This window comes from Cyanistes caeruleus, chromosome 1, assembly GCF_971803275.1.
Source record: "Cyanistes caeruleus chromosome 1, bCyaCae1.hap1.1, whole genome shotgun sequence".
Lineage (NCBI taxonomy): Eukaryota > Metazoa > Chordata > Aves > Passeriformes > Paridae > Cyanistes > Cyanistes caeruleus.
The window spans coordinates 144,087,175-144,104,647 of NC_141701.1; the positions used below are offsets into that span (position 1 = coordinate 144,087,175).

The 17,473-nt window shown below is 38.6% G+C and overlaps 1 protein-coding gene across 2 annotated transcripts in view; it reads left to right on the plus strand.

The window, feature by feature from the left end:
- PTPRN2 (protein tyrosine phosphatase receptor type N2) overlaps positions 1 to 17,473 on the plus strand; it is a 635,529-nt gene that overhangs the window by 564,031 nt on the left and 54,025 nt on the right. For both annotated transcript variants that reach the window (XM_086865041.1, XM_086865050.1), the window contains 2 exons: positions 9,410 to 9,557; positions 16,981 to 17,054. In XM_086865041.1, coding sequence (XP_086721167.1) covers positions 9,410 to 9,557; positions 16,981 to 17,054 — 222 coding nt within the window. The remainder of the gene's footprint in view (positions 1 to 9,409; positions 9,558 to 16,980; positions 17,055 to 17,473) is intronic.

A 17,473-nucleotide genomic window follows, 5' to 3' on the forward strand; every position in this document is an offset into this window, starting at 1 on the left:
AAATTTGAAAATGCAGTACCCAACAGGGAACCCAAATTTAGATGCTTAATTGAGTTAGCAGGGCTACGAGAAGAAGCCAGGGAATTTGGTTTTATGTTTTCAGCCAGGTAATTAATGTGCAGTAATATATTTTTAAAGTTTTCATTTCAGACACACAACAGACGTATAAATGAATCACAAATATGTCTTGGATTGTAGTATGGTGTTAAAACATTAGTAAAAAAATGAAGTGAGAAGGGATCATCTGAAAAATTGATTTAATGTGTAAGAAGAAAATAGCAGTTTTCTCTGAGAATAGTGTTGGGTGTCAATATTTATCACAAAGAGTCAAAGGACTTGATTTGTATATTTTTGTTCAGTTTTTCAGCTAGTTTTTACATGCTTGTGCTTTTACATTTTAACAAAGCTACCAGAAATGCTTCCCAGAATGTCTCAGTTGATGAATTCAGCTGACACTCTCCTTGGCGCCAGTTCCTGTACTGCAGAGCTGTCTTTAATAGGGAGGTTTGGGCTGAGTTTTTTCTTGTTTTGGATTTATTTTTAGTTTTAAGAAGTGTCACAACATATCCCATCCTGTGAAATAGCAGTCTATGGCTAAGAGGTTTAGACCTTAATTTTTTGAAGTAATATTGTTCCTTTTTGTGAAGACTATTTATTATTTAAGACTTTTGTAGTGAAATCTACTATAAGAAGTACAGAAATTTTAGAAACTGCTTCTGGATAATTCATCTTTTACATATGTATTATTTACCTTGGCATGTCTTTGTGTAAACAGCATTCAGTATGTGCATGAATTATCTACTCACCAGACACTTAAACCATGTATTTATAAAAATCCCCAACCCAAATCTGTACTAATTCCATCACGGTCAGAACATTTGTAATATACTTGTAATTACAAAAATGTTATCAGATATGGATCCATTAAGGTGTCCTGACTTTTAACCATGTCTGTAAACATGATCATGGGGTAAAAAACAGCTGTCAAGAATATTCCTGCAAAAATTAGTGGTTTAGGAGCATATTCTGTGACCCTGGGCAATTCATTTCAATGTTTCTGCCCTTTCATTTCCCATCTGTGAAGCAGCAGTGATACTTCCCTCCCCTGCAGAAGTAATGTGAGCACTTTGAGACAGTTGGACAAGAAGGAGCTCTACAAATACAGGGATTGTAAGGGAGCAAATTATATTCCTTTTATGGCAATCAGCTTCTCTTTTTTGTCGAGGTTTATTTAAAGCAAAGTAATTGCAGGGGTGAAACTTCATAGGCATAATTTAGATTTCAAGAAAGGGGGTAAGGAGGAGGAGATGAGGGTGGTTGTATTTTAAGACCTAGAAGACACCATTAAGTAGCTGATATTCCTTAAGAAGGGATTCCTTGTAGAGTGAATTTCTTTATCTTCTGCTATATTTAGAGAGCCAGGTAGAGTAAATATTTCATAATTAAGCATTCCATTTATTTAATGTTTAACTTCTTAGCTGCTTTTCTTTTTAAAAGTATACCTGCCTCCACCAGTCCAGCAGAAGCAATGCTTAGCAGCACATGCATTTTCCAAGATTTCCTCCAGAGGTGACAACCTGTGTCAGTCCAGACCAGGTTGTATCCATCCATTTCACTGGGATTTCATTGAACACCTTTGGCAGCTGGGAGCTGTAAGAAAAGGGATTAGCAAGTGTTTGTGTGACACACATTGATCCCAGCACCTGCTGATTGGATTGAAGTAATCCTTTTACAAGTTACAAAACTCTATTATCAGAGCATTGAGGGAGAGGTGGTGATGTAGCTGCATCAAGGGTACATTAATTTAGGCAAACAGAACATAGGCTGCCATCCAATATGCTTGTGAATTACAGCCATTCTCACCAGAGCTGCACACTGGTAGATAATTCCTTACACTGCTTGTGCAAAGGCACTTCTCTAGCAAACCAGGGGAAATAATTTAACATTACTTGAGATGGCATGCTGAAAGCACAACTGCTCTCTGTGTGCATGCTTAGGTGTCCACAATGAGCTTTACATCTAAAAATATGAAACTGAAACTATGGAATGTCATTTTTATTGTTGGCTGGCATCACCATGGAAGTTAAATTATTTCTGAATAATACAACCTATTTGAAGTAATCTAGGGATATTATTCTCAACCACACTGAATAGTTGCTTTGTCAGTGAATTACCTCCCTCTGGCTTTTTTTTTAGGTTTTCCTTCATCACCTTCCACATTATGTATGATATTAGTAGTGTTTCATGCCAAATTACAAGTAGAGCTCCATAGTATTTTTCAGTACATAACTGAAAAACTTCAAAACTGTTTTTTTCACTGGTGTAATCATGTCCTGAGAAATACAAGATCTATAAGATCAAAACACATCATGTAGTAATATGGCTGAAAATGGAGGAGGAAAAGTAGTTTCTCAGTGTCTTTTTGCAAAGAGAAAACACAAGTTCCTTAATTTTTATTTCCCATATTTTTTCATTTGTGGTTACTGTAAGCAGCAGGTCTGGGATGGCACAGAACAAGTTAGAAAAGAGAAAGGAGCCTTCAGGCTGAAATGACTGACTAATCAGGTGATGAAATCCTGGTTCCAGCAGAACAGTGGATACAGAACACTCCCTGAGATTAAAAACATGTGAGACTTTACAGCCAGATATTTCTTCCAGATACAAATTCTGTGAGATACTGACAATGAGCTGCCACAACAGAATTTTTCCTTTTATATGTCTATATGTGCCAAATATAGCTAACCCAATAAAGTCATACTTCTTTGCAGTTAATATCGAAAACTTGATATTTTAGACTAAAGCTGATGTGGATTGACGCTTCAGAGATGGAGCTGATCTTGGTACCAGTTACAGGCTCTGCATTATTGGGGGTTGGTTGGATTAGAGCACCAAAAACAACTGTGGGATTTCCATGGAACAACTAACTATTGGAAAAAACCGATTTTCTTAACATGTTGGTTGATGGAAAGACTGAAATTGGTTGAAATAGTGCATCCTCTATTTATTTAAGGTCTACTTTGCTAGGAAAAAAAGTAGGAAAGCATGGGCATAGTTCGGTTTTGCTGCAATGTTTCAGCCCCACTGAAAGTTTCTCTGTGATGAGCTCCCAGCATTTTATCTGTGCAAGGACACCAGGGCAGCTCAGGGAGGAAGACTGATCTTCTGCAAGACCCCAAAGTAACTTCAGTGTTACTATGAAACCGTGCTGGAAAGTGAGGAATGCTTAAAAAGCGTGGAAAAAACATTGTGGTGCTCTGCAGGATCTGCACATGGTTCAGAGTTGTAATAGTGACACTGATCTCAGGGGGCTTTATTTGATCAGCTCTGGACGAGTTTGGGTGCACCAAAATAAAAGAAGTAATCATTTTGTAAAAGAGGAGTGGGGAGCAGGAAAAGAGAAGAGAAATGAACCTTTCTGTTGCTATTCCCCAAGTCCAGACTCCAGCCCTAGAAGATAATGGAGTACATATTAAAAAAGGAGTTGCTGATTATCTAGAGGGAGATTTTTTCAAGGGCATAAAAGGAAAATAAATGTAAGGGTGTCATTTAAGAGGATGGGGAAGGCTGGAGTCTTTCCTTTGTGTATTTGCTAATCTCCTTCACCCTTTCCATTGCATAGCTGAACAATGAGTAAGAATATGCATAATTTTATAAAGAGCAAATCTTGCCTGGACAAACCTGATTGCTTTTTATTTAAGTAAAACTACAAAACCCAGTAGATGAAGTGAAAACAACGGATGTAATACATACAGATTTTAATAAAGTCGTGACACTGTCTCATGAATAGTTAATTGAAAAATTAATGCCAATTTTTTAGAGGACAATTATGTGGATTGAATGATTGATATACAAAAAGTAATGATCGAAAGATGTGTCTAGGAGTGTCTGGCAGAGTACAGGAATTGCTCTTAGATCCAGTTATTTTTAACTTTTTAAATAATGATGTGGAAATGAGCAAAAGTGACAATGACTTTCATCACAGTCTAAAGTTCTGCACAGACTTGATGATAGAGAAGTAATTCAAAAGTTTGAAAATGTTAAACCTGAAAATTCATGCAACAAATAAATTGTCTTTGAAGAAAAGAGTCACAAGAAGACATATCTATAATTTGCATAGATCCATTAATTCATGATGTGTGAAGACACTGGAATATATAAAAGTAGAAATTATGAAGAACAGCAGTATTCTGGGCAAGCAGACTAAAGCTGAAATAAATGGTGGTGGTGAAAATGAGTAGCAAATTAAGTTTGAAATAGAAAAGCAATATTGTTGACATCCTTATGAAAAAAGCATCTCATATGAGAACTAGTGTTCCTTATTGAAAATATTTGTATATTTCCAGATATACAATGTATAGTTCCGAACAGTTTGAGTCCCAAAAAGTAGTAATGAACTGTGCTTTAGGCTTCTGCTTTAGATACAGAGCAGCCAAACATTAGAAAGATTCTAGTGAAGTACAAGAAATTACATTATTTGAAGATCTGGAAGCAAGTAATCAGATAGGCTGTTTCTGTCTCTGAATTCTATAGCACTGTGAGTAATATGAGTGGGAACAGAGAAATTTACTGTGAAGCCACTAATGATAAGGTATTAAGCCAGAAAATTGAAGGACAAAACCATATGTGGTGTTGAAAGCAAATTGGATTTATGCAGAAAAGTATTCTTGTTACATGTAGTCAATGCAGTGTGTACTAAAGAACACAAAGAAGTTCAAACAGAGTAGTAAGAATTCTGAGGCGTCCTGGGCCAGGACAATGCAACCCATAAGTTAACAAGGAACAAAGGCAAAAAAACTCATTATTTAAATTAACTGACGAGAATACAAAACAATTTTATTTTTTTTTAAGTATAGTCTTTTACTGCACAATTTGCTATGTAATAGCTAAGACAAATTCTGTCCTCTATACATTCCTTCTGTGGAACCCTGGGAAGCATGACAGCACTGCCTCTGCATCTCTGGAAGGAGCAGAAGGAGTTTGAAAGCAGCGGCTCCCACACTGTTGGGTGAAGTGTGGGTTTGAGCAGTCACCATTCACAAGGATTAAGATAATTTCACATCCCCATCTACAGTTGGCATTTGAAATTTGATTAGACCTGTCAAGGTCTGTCAATTTGAGAGCTGCACATTATTTTCACTGAAAGATGCGTCCTCAGTCATGAAAGGGTTTGTATTCAAGCACTGTATTGGAAGTGTGGTGTCAAAAATAATCGTGGCAACTGAACATCAGCTAATAAAATAGGTATTTTTAAAACAAGTATCGTGACAGATGCCAACCATACTGTCTCTGAAGAAAGTATTGTGTCTCTTCACCCAAGTAACAAGTGATAGGAGGAGGAAATGGCCTCAAGTTGTGCCAGGGGAGGTTTAGATTGGATATTAGGGAAAATTTATTCACCAAAAGGGCTGTAAAGCACTGGAACAGGCTGCCCAGGGCAGTGGTAGGGTCACCACAATCTCTGGAGGCATTTAAAAGACATATAGATGTGGTATTGAGGAACATGGCTTTGTGGTAAACTTGGCAGTGCTAGGTTACCTGTTGGGCTTGATAATCTGAGAGGCTTTTCCAGCCTAAATGATTCTGTGATTCTATAATTTAAAGACTGACCAGTCAATTAGAATTTAGACTTATTTAGTCACAGAGGATGCATTGGACACCCTTCTTGATAAAAGAGTAAAGAAAAAAAAAAAAAAAAAAGAAAACCAAAGAGTTTTACACCCTATTACAACATCGACTGAGCACACAGGAAGCTCTAACAAAGCCATGTTCTACCAAAGCCAAGCCAGGCCACTGTGCTCTGTGTTTGCACCTGTGTTCAGACACATGGAATATGTCCTAATATGTGCCACTGGCAGTGTCTCTTTAGCCCATCCATTGTCCCTGGGACAGCTTTTACTCTCTGGCTGAAAGCTCCCCTTTTGCCTTAAAACTGGCATGTCTCACGCAGTAATAGTAGATTTTGTACTGCATCCACTCTGTCCACATAACGTCAGCACATCCTCCTTATCCCACAGCATGTTTGGTAGCAAGAGCATCTCTTTTGTCTGAACAAGAGAAAGTGTGGACTGGGCTACCAGTTGTCCTCACAGGTTAGGCCCTGTGGATGGAAAATTAAGGGTAATGGAATTTAAGGTGCATCAGAAGACCTGTGCAAGCAGATGATGTTTGTTTAAATAATAGCATATACTTGGGATTACAGGACTTGCCTTGTTGTGCACATATTGGTGAGGCTAGACCTCTGCTTTTTTTCAGCAGGCTTGAGGAGCATTGCAATAACAGTGGTGACAACCTCTATTTATTTTACCTGCTGCTCTGGGACAAGGACAATCATGTGCGTGTTTGACATGTTGGTAATGAATTTCTTTTGTACCAGGCAAACACTGCAGAATGTCTCATCAAAACATCCTAATTAAGGAGTGGATTTGAGTAGACATACAATCTCTAAAATATCAGAAGTTCCACTCAATTTAATGTACATCCAGCAGCTCCCAGGAGAGTGTTTCAAAATCGCTAAGCTTCTGTTTAGCAAAGTGGGGATGAGCGTAGAGGCTCTGAAGGACTGTAAATGAAAGATTACTTAACTCTGAGGGAATTGTCTGGCTCCTGAATGTTTTAAAGCAAGCTTCCTTCTCAGTAGCTTTTAAAAATTTGTGTAAATCAGATGTTAATATTGGGCAGAGCCTTCCATGGGTCCATTCAAATAGTAGAACACCTCTTCAAGGTCTGTCAGAAAGTGCCTTGTGAATCTGATCCATGTGATGGAGGAATTGAAACCACACAAAAAATGTTTGGTAAAAGTTAAGATTTCTGTGTGTTTTCATTTGAAAATTCATGTATCTTTACACTCAAGATTACCTGAAAAATTAAGGTAAAACTAAAACTTTCTAAAAGCATTGAATTATTTAAAAGTTAATGTGTAATAAAAGCAGTCAATTTACCTTAGCTGTAAACTTTATCTTAACTGTGTCAGATTTGATGATTTAAAGAGGAAATTAAATTTCTTTTTAAAATACAATCCTTGAAATCATCAAAGAGACAAGTTAGATTCAACAGCAAGCTCCTAACTACCTTCAGTCCTGCCTTATGAATCAAATGTTCATGGCCCTTTTCCTACAGCTTTGGGGACCTACCAGTATTTTGGAGAGATTTGTTGTTGGCAGATCTGTATATCTGCATAAAATGTCCCTGAAGGCTGTGGGACATTGGTGACGGGCATGTCAAAATGAATCATTTATTACCAATTATAAAACTGTAGTTTAAAATGGGAAGATGCTACAGACTGGTCCTTGACTGCCTGATCTCTGCTGCATGCTCAACAGCTGCTCTGAAGCCAGCAGTCTTGGCTCTGTCTTATTGTAAGATTTTGCTATTTTTTCACTTTGCCTCATAAAAATTCTTATATACCAGCAAGTCTCTGCTCTGGAGGGATCTTTTCTTTTTTCCCCTATGATTTCAGTATACATATCCAGACACAGATTTGCTAGGAGAAAAGAACAGGATCTTTAGCCTCCCTCCTTTTCCCGGTAGCAACAGCCTTTTGACAAGGACAAACAAATTATTAGGGGATGGTTTCCTCCTGTTAACTTGCAAGCTGATGCTGGGAACATGTTACCTGACCCACACCCCGACACACGGTGGGTCCACACCGCTCTCCCAGCTTCAGGGCTGTCAGGTCACAGCTCCGTCCACTGCAGTGCTTTTTCCTTCATTATAGAAAAGAAGCAATCACACAGTGGGTGTTTTGATTGTATCTAGGCCACCACTATTTTTTACCTCCTTTAGAAACCTTTCTTCTAATGCAATATCTTTCTGTGTCCTTAAAGACATCCGTTCTGGAAGCGTCACTTCTTGAATTGGTTTTTCAGTACCAGGTTTGATTTACAAACCTTGTGTAAAGACACAGGTGCCCAACAAACCCTGTGCCAAACAAAGGCGTGTCAGGGGCTCTTTTGTCATCAAAAAATTATTCAAGCTGCAAGAGGGAGCTGTATCCTGCCCTGCCCTGCCCTGCCAGCCAGGTGGGAAGCACAGTGGCACAACAGCTTTGCAGAGCTCCTGTTTGGCAGAGGACAAGCTGCAAGCTTTTTACACCTTCTGTTAAACCTGTTGAGAGGGCATGAGAGCCTTTCTTCTTTAAAGCACATTTGGGAGGAAAAATTCGACATCACAGAGATTGTCTATGGAAAAGGTTTTCTAAGCAAACCAAAGTGCTTTTTATACTTTACAGTGAATCCTTTCTGGGAGCTTTTTCTAGACAAGGTTGCTACAGACTGGGCTGTATTCGTGAAGGTTCCAGCAATAACCACTGTGATTGATTCAGGCCAGAAGCTCTGCTATGGACCCCAGCCCTGAGCCTGTCTCCTGAACAGTCTGTCCTTTTTAAATCTGTTTAGGAATGGTAATTTCAACCTACCAAGTAAAGGCAGTATGGAGTTTAATTTACAAATATGAACAGGGTGTAATGTGAGACGACTCTCTTGCTTGTTTTAAGAGAAGATGGCAAGGTAATGAGCCTCTGTAAGCAGGCTTACACAAGGTGATCACTTTCTTAATTTTCATGTTAAAGGCGGGGGAAGATTTCTGAGTTTCCCTGCCCTATCTCCTTTCTGCTCTCCTCCCCTCACATACTTGGAATATTTTCTGATCCATGGGGTAAAGGAAAAGGGTTTTAGTTCACTTTTCTCAAATTGGAACTGAGTTCCTATCCACTGCTGGACAGGAGGTCTAGCCTTGGGAGATCTGCAAAAGCTTAAGACCAGCACCGGTACACTTTGATGGCACATCATTCCTGCCACAGGTGGTTTTCTTTGGTGATGTTTTTCCCAATACTGCTAACTGAATAAAATGCAACATGTATTAATATTAATTAACAGGACCTCCTCAGTTCAAGGCTCTCTCTGTGCCAGTTCATCTGCAAGATGGTTTTCTGACGACCCAGTGCTTGAGCCACAACAGTTCAGCCTGGCAATCTTTTAATTATTTTCAACCTTCCTATCACTGTTGTGAGGTGCATATGTGCTTGAACTTTGTTGTAAAATCCTGTTTTGACAGAAGTTGTTGTTTGTAGCAATTTTTGTCAATGGGATTTTGTTTCTTTTCCATTGCCTGATGAAAGAGACATTTGGGCTTATGTTTTCTAGGTACTGAAGAAGAAATAATTTCCTCCTAAAGCTCAGTGACTGGATGTTTCATGGATTTCCTCTCTGTTAGCACTGTTACATTTTGTCATTCTCATTTTTTCTAGCACAAATAAGCTTGAAATCAACTGTCTTAAGTAAATAAATGAACCTTTAAACTGAGCCTCTTTTTTCCCCAAAGCTCAGGATTCCCATGCTTTGAGAAACATCCTTTTAGGTTAACTTTCAGCCTAGCTAAGTCAATGCTTAATGCAGTATTCCTTTCATTCCAGTCCTACATGGAAGATCACCTGAAGAACAAGAATCGTCTGGAGAAGGAGTGGGAAGCTCTGTGTGCTTACCAGGCTGAGCCCAACGACAGCACCGTAGCGCAGCAGGAGGAAAATGTGCAGAAGAACCGCTCGCGGGCTGTAGTACCATGTATGTACACTTCCCTTTGGCTCATGGCATTTTAAGTTCTTGATACATTCCCCAATATCCTTTGCACAGTGCTGTGAAAGCTGCAGAAGGCAGGTAAATGATGTGGAGTGGTTTCTATGTGTACTGGAAAGTTGTGGCTACAGCTGTGGGCTGGGTGCATGTCCTGTTCTCTTATCAGACCCTTTTTATCTCCTCATAAGTCCTGGATCTGTTACAAGAATGCACAACTGTGCCACATAACACTGCTGCTGCAGCTGTGCTGTCTCACAGAATTCCATACCAGAGTGATTTTCAGTGCTGGAGTATACTGTCTGTGCTAGAGTGGCATCTGTAGCTATTCAAGAGGAATCTCTTTTTCTTCTGACCAAGACGAGTTGGTCTCTTGTCCATCCAGCAGTACTACCAGAAGGCATTACTGTATATTACTCTGCTATAGGCAGAGCTAGATGATCTGTTTATCAGATACTCAGCTGTACTGAAGGAGCCCCTTTAGGCTTCAGTGAATAAGTTTGCAAACTGGCTTTTCTCTACAAGGCTGCTCTAAACAGACAGAAATAAAAATAGTGATTAAAAAAAGGAACTGATGTTTATATTCCTACAATCTGCTCTTTCCTGTAAGCAGCCACCTTTTGAGCTTGAAATAAAAGTAACATATTTCTCCTATGCAAACATATATATATATCTCATAGATTACATCGGTAGTGTATGGACACATATTTCATTAAGCAACCAATGAAACAAAAATGAAACTGAGAATATATGCACAGTCCACAGCAACCAAAATTCTCTCAATCAGTGTGCCCACAATCCAGCTGGATATCTTGGCAAACATATATAGCTGGTTTAATTTTTAAAGTGCCCTGAAAACATTAATTTTCCCTAAGAGAGTCTTGAGTAAGTAGTATTCCTCTTTTAGAAATTCAGAAATGACAGGTAACACGTTAAGTAAATGTCATAGCCAGATTTAGAGGGAAGATTCTTTGGAAGGACATGATAATTTAACTGAGCCTATCAGTCCCTGCATATTTTCTTCAGCAGGGTTTGTCTCTTTTGTTTATGTATTGGCTCTTTCTGCAATACTTTTCTACTCAGGAGAGGATTACAGCAACTTGGCAGTATTAACTGTCCTGAGTAAATAAGGTGCTGGTCAAAAGCCTTTTGGGGAAACAGCAGCAGTTTGCTGACTTCCATGTGTTTTGGGATAAGGCTTGTTGAGAAGTTCTAAAGTCTAAAGTAATGCAAACCTTCTGTGCCCTTTTACATCATGAAAAAAATCAGCACTTAACTGGCATGATAGACAGTGAAAATTTTCCATGAAAATATGTATTGATCCAAGTTAATCTTCCTGCTTAAAGTGTTCTATCAATATGGACTTAGAGTCAGACCATCTTAAGATACTTCAAGTTCATGCTCATAAATTAAGCTAGTTTTGGTTGCTGCCACAGAGACAGCATGGGAGCTACAGATGTTGCCAGAATTTGGTGCTGGCTATTTGACTGATGCAGAAACTGTGTCTTTGTGATATAATGAGCTATAACCTTCAGACGAGACTTGTATACCTCTGAATCCAGAAGTATCATGGCAGTGACAGTGCTAAAGAACAGAGATTTTTAGCTTGAGTATCATAGAAACATTTGGGTTGGGAAAGACCTCTAAGATCATCATGTTCAGTCATCAAGTCAGCACTAAAGCACATCTCTGAATACCACATGTACATGTCTTTTAAATACACTCAGGGATGGTGACAGGTGATCTGTCTCTTTTCATCAAACTGTACCATGTGGATGTATCAGCCACCACTGACCAGCCTTTGTTTCTCTGCCATTCCATGGAATGTTGTTATGCCTGCTTTTCCTATATCTGGATCTAGAGTGAATCATCACTGCCTGAGGGTGATTTGGTGAAGTGGAGGTATCTGGACATGGATAGGGTGACTGCAGTTTATCTGAAGTTTTAGCTAAAAGTATTTTAATACATTTAAAAGGGTAAAATAACACATTTTCTTTGTTTTTTCAATGTGGAAACTTCTATTACAAATATTAGTGCACTGGGAATTTTCCTTTTTGACTGAATTGCACAAAATTACCTGTCTTCACTTACTGAAGTTGCTGTGCACTGGTAAACAGCTGTCATATTATATATGTTTAAACTAGTTACTGCTTTGTTGACGGGTAGAAAATATGGCATAGAGTTTAAACAATATTAAATTTTGATAAGGTGGTGGTTATTTTAGACTCTTAAGATTAGCCTGAGATGAGAAGGCCCAGCTCGCCCACATTTTTTTAAACTTTGTTAGACATTAAAACTATAGCAAAAGAGCCACAGATTTCTTCATAATGTATGAAAAAGCAAACCTGATATGCTTTTGATATTCTAGAGTTGTTATGTTACATTCAGTGTATTCTCACAGAGTAATGGCTTGTTAGTGTTTCCTTACCCCTTTCATATTCATAATCACCTTGACAAGGTAGAACAAGATTGCCAATTCATGTGGAAGATTTCCTCTTAGAAACGCTTCAAAGAAGCTTTAATATCATGTTGTATTTGCTTTCTGTTTTTCTTTCTGAACCTGTCTTGAAGTAACACAATATTATTTTTACTGATTATGTAACTGATTTAATGGTTATCACAGTTTTATCATAGCTTACTCTTGTACCTAACTTTTCTATTTTCCGTTCTATACAGCTGTTAAAGTACTTGATAGCAGAACACCTTGACACTGCACTTAACTAATTACTAGTTTAAAAAATGCTAACAATTCAAGTTACCTGGACCTTCTAGATTAACAAAACTGTGACCTTTTATCCAATCAAGAAGCAGATTGCTATAATTTAGGGCACATGGTGTTTATTTTTAGTGCTATGATTTAATGATGCCTGTTTTGTTTATGAATACATGAGCAGCTCAAGAAAAGGTTTCCAAATTTTTTTCTCTTTTTGCATCTCTGAAAAATAAACCCATCTCAACAGAGTCAACACTGTATGTTTTTATTTATGTACACCATGAAGATATACAGGTATTTTAAACATTTGGCAAACAACTTTATGCAGTGAACATCTATCAAGAACTGTCCACTACAGCCATGTCCATGGGTTGTGGTATATATTTAAGCAACCTCTCTGCTTTGCCTTTCCTCTAAAGGAGAGCAAAGCATTTAGGGGCAGAACATGCACCCAGGTCTGAGGCTTGTTTGCCTTTAGAGCAGAGCCTGGGGTTGTGTACCAAAGATGGGAGCACCTGAGCAGAGGGTTGTGTGCATTTTCCATGTTACAAATGCATGTGCAAATAGTGCTCTGAAATGAACAAACTTGAGCATTTCAGAGCAAAGGAAAGTTCCATTTCCTGCAGATCATCTATAGGTAAAACAATAATCATCAGATTATGATTCTTTATAGTTTTCAGGCTGCACCACTTCCATTCCTCAGTAGTTCTTCACTTTCTTAATTCAGTGGAGGCCTGTGTAGGGTTTTGTATAAAAAAAAAAAATCAGTCTAAATCTAGAAGGAAGAAAATGATGATCCAGGCAGAATGTGCCAGGTTGATTGCTGTCAGATTTTCCTTATTCAGACAACCCAAATTTACCCATATTCCTTGTTTTCAACCTTATGTTTGTTGATTCTGTTCTTTCAGAAGTATCTAATTAAAAGGAAACAAAAGACAGAGGGAAAATGTAAGTCTTACTGTTACAAGCTTTCAGTCTCCATCTAACAACAAAAATAATCTTCATTAAGTTGCAGGGCCACTGTGAGAGAAGTAAAAGATTGAGATGACACACTACTGTAGTACTGGTCACTGTTTAATACTTCAGATAGTAATGACATTTTATGCTCCCCTAAGTCCTTTAAGCACAGGAATCCAACTCAAGGTACCCAGGCAGAACTAGTAGGTATAACACCAGCTCTGTGAGAGACTTGTGGCCCTCCTGCCTGCTAGCCCAAGTGTCCTCAGGATTCTCAAACATCAGTAGAAACCTACACTGGGGCATTGAAACCAAGTTTTCTGGGCATGAGTCTGTGAGATTGGGTGTCAGGATGCCTGAGTTTGAGTCTCCATGTAGCAGCCTCGGTACGAGCCAGGTGTCAAAGCCCCCGATGGAGCCAGCGAGGAGCCGGTCACTGCAGCGACATCAGGAGAGCTGTGCAATGGCCCCAGCTGCTATTTGGTTTATAGTGAAATGAATAGCTTTAGGGTGCCACTGTGCATCCTGCATGAGCTTCAGATGCTGGTCTAATAGAGTAAAAGACTTGGGGTCTTGTGTGCTGCCCATTTTCCTTGTGCAATGTCTCATCTATCCTACAGTTTCTCAAACAGTCCATGTTCACGTTTGGCCACCCAAATCAAGCTCCATTAACCACTTCTCATAAAGATATCTATGTGCAGACACCAAAACACATTTTTTTCAGTCTATAAATTGGGATTTAAATACTGCAAACTCATGTGAGTTTGCTTATATCATGCTTATATATCATGCTTTATCTTCTGTATTTTATAATTTATATTTTACATGTATATAAAATGCAGCATCGCCTGTGTTTCTCCAGAGTTAATATTAACCTTCTTATATTAACCTTCTTCTCTCTCTGCCACATGTATCCATCTATACATTTTGCTTTTCTTTCAGCTGTGGCTTGACTGGAGCAATAGCAAATGCAAAGCAGCTCAGCATTCAGCAGCAGCTATTGCAGATACTTAAAATTGATACTTAATACTTATTGCAGATACTTAAAATATGACAAGTTTTAGCTTGGCCAGATTGCAGTAGCTAGTAACAGCATTTGTCTTTTCTCTCACTTCCTTATTACCACCCCTCTCCTCTCCTATTTCTTCATTCATCTTTCTTTCTTATTTTTCAGATTGATTTTATGTATCTTCATTTTCCAGCATTCCTCCCTTACTTGTATTTCCTGCTTCTCTTGCTTCTCACATAATCCCTATGCAGTTTGCAAAAAAAAAACAACAAAAAAGGTGCTGTACATTTGGCATTTTCTCCATAGTTGCTCATTGTTAACACAACTATCTGAGTCCATGGTATTCTTTGGGTTTTTTTCCTTCTTCCCTGCCTGTTTCAGAAGAGCTATTATGCTAGTTCCTAGAAGCTTTGAGGTGATAACAGGCATAGACAAGCACAATCTGTTCATTGTCAATATGAATGTTTGATGCTGCAACTGAAGCACACATGGGTGCAAACTCTTGATATATGCAGAAAAAACATGCACAACCTTCTTTGTACATGTCTTTTTTCTAATAGCAAATACAAAGTCTCAACACCTTTTCAATACCAAAGCCTTAACATGTCTCACCTCTGATAAACCCTCCAAGACAGTAAGGTGATGGCATGGCACACTAAATCAGAGACTCTGGATAAAACACTATGTTTTTAAAAAAAAGATCCTGAAGTTACTGATCTCACACCTGACTCTTACTGGAGAGTCACCCTGACATCTGTTGGCTAAATACTGATGAATCACTGTCTGCTCTCTCTCCTTCATCCATTTAAAAACATTTCACACGTTTCCTTTGGTGATTAGTTCAAACACTTTTGCTATTCAATGAACAGGGCTTATCCTGAGTGCTTGCTTAGCTTAAGGTATGTGAGAGACCACATTTACTGAATGTAATCTGTGTATCTTCTGCAAAGCCAGAAGGTTTCAGAGCTGTAATTCTTCAAGCACTCTATGACAATGCTCCTTTCAAAGCCTCCTGTAAAACACATTGGGTAGCCCAAAATCTCAGATGTCAAAAGTTCCTATTTATGTTTTGGATTTTTTTGTGCAGTGGTGCCGAAGTGGCACCGAAGTGGGGTGGAAATGAATAATGTTCATGAACATGTTCCCTTCCTTGACTTCTTCATCCTCAAACCTTAGCAGGGAAAGTAACTTTATGTGAATAGTAAAGAATGTATTTTCAGTTATTTGGCATGACTTGTTCATCACTAATCTTATTCCAGGAGAAGATTGCTGACACTTTTGGGTGAGATTGAGTGGCTGTCAACAGCACTGTTACAAACATTCCTTTGTCTTGCTCATCTATTGAACTGCCATGGCATTACTGTTTAATAAAACTAAGCAGAGCCCAAGCTCTCTGTCTCTGCCTTCCTGTTAGGTCCTGTTAGGTATAATGTTTGGTAATTCATTTATTATTCCTCAATATTAAAATAATGATTGGTTCTTAGCAGCTAACTGGGAATCCTGGTTGAGTGGTGTCACAGGCCACTAGACAATGTATTCTTATTTTTTCTGTTTGAAAAATCAGTGGGAAGATCCTCAGTCCTCTAAAAACATCAGTTATCTGTGTTCAGTTGTAGGGAGTTACAGAAAGGGCAGCTCCACAACCTCTTTCTACCATAGACTGTGCAGGGTAGGTTTCCTGAGAAGTAAAAATTTGCTGGTTATAAATCAGGTACAAGTTGTTTGAGATTCATATGTAGACTTAGACACCTCTCAAATTATCTGAGTGTGGTCTGGGCTTTCTTTCTTTAGTCAGTGGAAAGAAATGGCATTTCTTGCACACAATTTGGCCTGTTTGCAACAGCTAAATCAGGATGAAATTATTCATCACATAGAAACATTTCTCATAACAGAAAGTGAGTCTGGATGATTGGAAGAGATGCAGACATCTGCATTGTCTCTGCCTGAGTATAGACAAATAAAATCCATACATTATGCATGTTCTGATGTAGAAATACTATTTTTTAAAAAAGGACTAGAGTTTGGGGTGTGCCAGCTTTAAGTACAACTGAGCAAGCACTGGTAAAATTTCAAGTTAAAAAGTGATAAGATAATCTTGATGATGGGCAAGCAACATGAGAAAGTCTCCTATGTCCAGAACTGCTGTTTTCTTTACTGGTATCTGACGTAGCTGTAGTAACAGCAGTGTAAGATGTCTGTGTGTGCTCCAGTTGTACTTTGTTGGCATTTTCTCTCTCCCATGATCATCTCCAAGCCATAGTGTCTCCCCATAACTTACTGTCTAGCTCTCAGCTGTACTTCCATCCTGCTGTTCATATTTCAAGAAGCCAGGTGGACAAAGTCCCATCACCTTCCCTCTTCCATAACCCTGCAAGCACAGGAATGTTTTCTATAATACTGGAGGTCCTCGGTGGTTTGTCTAGTTTAGATCTTAAACTCCCTGAAGAGAAGAGATTCTCTTTTTTCCTATGAGTGGTTGTAGCACATCACAGTGCATCTCATGAAGACAGGCTTTGTGTTACTGTGCCTCTGGAATATCCCACTGCTTCATTCCTGAGTCAGGCTGTGATGCTGTGGCTGTATCAACCCTATGGCTAGGTTGGGCATCAGAAGGAAATATCCTTTCTGATATTTACCTCTCTTGAAAAGCACATTAATCTGACTTTGAATTGTCTAACATAAAGTGTGTAGAATACTGGTATAGAAACTTTCTTCTCTTGTTTTCTCCTTTGCAGATGACCATTCCAGGATATGTCTGAAAGGTGAAAGTAGCCATGACAATTCAGACTACATCAATGCCAGTCCAATTGTAAGTATGGTAACCTATGAGAAGTATTCCAAGTAGCTGATCCTTGCCATTCCTTGATGTCAAAATAGACTCACTCCAGGCACTCACTGCTAATCTCAGGTTGTGAGCACCTCACAATGCTGGTTGTCCTTTCAAATTGAAAAGAAATGTATATGCATGCAATACCCTTGAAGTTTATTTACTAAGAAAAAGTCACTAGATAACCCTTGTTCTATCTTGTAGTACTGTCAGTTTTTTCTGTATTTGATACTAGATATTATTAATTTACAGATTATAAAATTCAGTGCTTTGCTTTAGTGGAGCTTTTCATTCTCCTAAAAGGTAAAAATAGCTTGCTCTTTTTTGCATTGTCCTAGTATCTACAGTAGGAGGAATGTTTTGTGTAGGCGTGGAGAGCTGAGCTCCACTGACTTCTGAGC